At 38.4% G+C, this 3,780-nt stretch overlaps 1 protein-coding gene across 1 annotated transcript; it reads left to right on the top strand.

The window, feature by feature from the left end:
- Nucleotides 1-860: 860 nt before the first annotated feature.
- Nucleotides 861-3,529, top strand: LOC110498126 (5-hydroxytryptamine receptor 1D-like). The gene has a single exon (XM_021574723.2). The coding sequence runs from the start codon at nt 1,332-1,334 to the stop codon at nt 2,484-2,486; it is 1,155 nt and encodes a 384-aa protein (XP_021430398.1). The 5' UTR covers nt 861-1,331; the 3' UTR covers nt 2,487-3,529.
- Nucleotides 3,530-3,780: the final 251 nt, after the last annotated feature.

Here is a 3,780-nt window from a genome sequence, read left to right as displayed (position 1 = left end):
AAACATTAAAACCCCACCACTGAAAATTAAAAATCAAAACTATTTACACTTCATGAAATGTGTAATGAAGGTTACTCATTTAAGGACCATAAATGTTACATTCACTACAACAAATATGTAGTGTTCAAGTAACTTCAATCGTTATAGTTCAGAATACATAATGCAATTTAGTGTTGTCAAAAGTTAATAAAACACAAAACACAAGTATTTACAACTTAAAAATATAACCATATGGGTGATGATGTCACTTTATTACTGTAAGTATCGACAGTTGGGTTACTCAAATGTTTTAGGCAAAGTGTTGACATAAAAATTGAGTAAGCGGAACGAATGACTTTTTACAGTGCACATTAGTGGAGGAATCTTCTCCTCTTTCATTGGAGAACATTAATCATTTTTATATAAAAAATGGCTCTGCAGTCTGCCAATCCATAATATATTACCACACGCATGGAAGATAGCTCAAGCACCAATGTAGCCTAATATACATGTTGGTAATTAAATTTAAATGAATGATTGATGCATTGTCTAAATGCAATACACAGTAGGTCTACAATAACTCTGACAATGTATTTTACTTAGACCATGAGTTGCCAACGATTTGACAGATATAGGAAGTGATGGGTCTACTATATGTTGAAATGTTTTGATCTCGAATAGCCTATATTTATGTTTTGTTCAGGTCCAATATATGTCTTGTAACATGGATATTGATGACATAAAGGGAATACATGACTCATATTGACAGGCAGAAAACAGAGCACTATGACCCAGTGGAGATGTGCTCTCCTCTCCAGTAGAACCATTGTGATCAAAGCTGCATGTTTACTGTCACGCCTGTCAGAGGCAGGCAGCAGCATCAGCTGTATAAAACCAAGGGTGGAGGTCTCATCACCATTCAACTAGAGAAGGACTGATGCAGCCTGCAAGACAATTCCAGGCGGGAAGGATTACAATGCAAATGGGAAGCTAGCAGTTGCAACATTTGACAGATGTCTGCAAGTCGTTGTTCTTTCATTGGTATCAATATATATTTTGATATCAACTTTCTATATACCATTTGTTTTGTTTAGATAGCTAAACTGTTAATTGAGAACAGATGTTGCTATATATTTCCAGATAACATGCTGGATATTTACTTTCAAATCAACAATTTTACATCCAACATTATAATTGGGTCGTTTCTGCAATGAATGAAAATGAAGAAGAAACGGACAGAAATACTTTCCTCTCCCAAAATATTTCACTAGATTGATTGAAATGAATTAAGAAACATTTGGAGACTTGGCGATATAAGAACTGACCACACTGTTTCAAGTGATAAATCAGTGATGGAGAAAAACACCACAGGTCACCTCGAGCCAACTCCTGCATTATATGGACTAATAATGAATTTCACCAACGATACCTATGTGACAAAATCTTCAGAGCTGAAGGAAAATGAAGAGAGTCTAGCTTATCAAACCAGTTTGGCAGTGATTCTCTTCGTTTTCACACTCGCCACTACTTTATCCAACGCATTTGTCATTGCAACGATTTATCAGTCGAAAAAACTGCACACTCCAGCAAACTTTCTTATAGCGTCTCTAGCTGTCACCGACCTCTTGGTGTCCATTTTGGTGATGCCAATATGCGTATTGTACACGGTGAGTCACACCTGGACATTGGGACAAGTTATATGTGACATTTGGTTATCCTCAGATATAACATGTTGCACTGCTTCTATCCTTCACTTATGCGTAATCGCTTTGGATCGATACTGGGCAATAACAGACGCCGTTGAGTATTCCAAAAAGCGCACGCCAGCGCGCGCGGCGGGGATGATCGCAACTGCCTGGGTCATCGCAATCTGCATCTCTCTACCTCCGCTTTTCTGGCGCCAGGTGAAGGCAGAGGAGTTGACTGAATGTAATGTCAACACGGACCACATTTTCTACACTATTTACTCCACGTTTGGAGCATTCTACATCCCCACTTTGCTGCTTATCGTGCTTTATGGAAGAATATATGTGGAAGCCCGTAAGATCATTTTGAAACAGTCACCCAAAAAGGTAGGAAAGAGACTTACTTCAGCGCGCCTGGTCACGAACTCCCCTGGATCTGTGGCATCGACATCACCTTTGCAGTGTGGAAGACATGATACCCACTCCGGTGACACGGGTTCCTCCGCAAGTGAGAACCAAGTGAAAGTAACCGTGTCTGACGCACTTTTGGAGAAAAAAAGAATCTCAGCCGCTAGGGAAAGGAAAGCGACCAAAACATTGGGAATAATTTTAGGCGCATACATTATATGCTGGTTACCCTTTTTCATTTACACCCTGGTGGTGGCCACCTGTGAAACTTGTTTTTACCCCGAGTTGTTTGACTTTTTCAATTGGCTTGGTTATCTCAACTCGTTAATCAATCCAATTATATATACCATGTCCAATGACGACTTTAAAAAAGCTTTCCATAAACTCTTGTGCTTCAGATGTTGCAGATCCTGAAAAGATGTATTCTGTGCCCTATTTTGTTTGCATTATTGTTCTATAGAATACAAAAAAAATATTGAACACCTTTATCATACCAGTATCTCTGCACATAGTAAATATGGTACTGGAACTGACCCTGTATATAGCTCACTTACTTCTCGGGCTCTTCTTATTTCTATTTCTGGGGTGTTTTTGTTCTACCTTATATTGATATTGATACATGCATTGTTGGGTTTAAAGCTTGCGATAAGCTTTTGCATAATGATGACCTTTTGGGGACCTAAATTTTTACGAACTCGCCAACGTTGCGCAATCCTCAAATGCAGGTTTAATATGTAAAACAGCTATACTTGATACGATTATAATAAATTGTGAACACAACTGAACAAAATCACAGTTGGAAAATTCAAATTTGTTGTTTGTGTTTTGCAAGGGCTCCAATTTGGGGAATATGTTGGCGCATTGCGCGTTATTCCCAGGGTGACTGACCCTAATGCATTTCATATCCGCTGCACCATTAGTAGGCCGTAGAGCTCTCCAAACCAGACTGGGATAAAAGCATTATTTCTGTACATTGGCTAGCTATGAGATTGTGTTTTTTGTTTTTGTTTTGCATACACGTGTGTACATAGGCCGAATTATAATTTAGTTTTCTTTGTAAAACTCTCACATGGAAATAAGGGATGTTACTGTATTTATTCTATCAGGATAAGTGATGGAAAGGATTATGATACGATCAAACTGTATTGGTTGACTATTGGTTCACTATTAGCATGTTAAAGAACAGTGGTTCCCAAACACATACCCTCTCTAGCACTAGCGTCAGCTCACTCTCAAATGTAGTTTTTTTTGCCATAATTGTAAGCCTGCCAAAGACACATAACGAGATACATTTATTAGACATAAGAATGAGTGTGAGTTTTTGTTACAGTGGGAAGTGACGAAGAGCTCTTATTGGACCAGGCCACAAATAATAATATAATAATAATCAATCATTTAGCTCTTTATTTAACCATCTTACATATAAAACCTAATTTATTAATCGAAAATTGTGAATAACTCACCACAGGTTAATGAGAATGGTGTGCTTGAAATTATGCACATAACTCTGCAATGTTGGGTTGTATTGGAGAGTCTCAGTCTTAAATAATTTCCCACACACAGTCTGTGCCTGTATTTAGTGTACATGCTAGTGAGGGCCGAGAATCCACTATGACATAGGTACGTGGTTGCAAAGGGCATCAGTGTCTTAACAGCGCGATTTGCCAAGGCAGGATAATCTGAGCACAGACCAAACCAGAAATCTGGC

This window comes from Oncorhynchus mykiss, chromosome 19 (assembly GCF_013265735.2).
Source record: "Oncorhynchus mykiss isolate Arlee chromosome 19, USDA_OmykA_1.1, whole genome shotgun sequence".
Classification (NCBI taxonomy): domain Eukaryota; kingdom Metazoa; phylum Chordata; class Actinopteri; order Salmoniformes; family Salmonidae; genus Oncorhynchus; species Oncorhynchus mykiss.
The sequence above is the reverse complement of the archived record's forward strand: the minus strand, read 5'-3'. Positions and strand labels throughout refer to the sequence as shown.

Coding starts and splice junctions, on each gene's coding strand:
- LOC110498126 (XM_021574723.2), top strand. CDS start 1,332: ATGGAGAAAAACACCACAGGTCACCTCGAGCCAACTCCTGCATTATAT.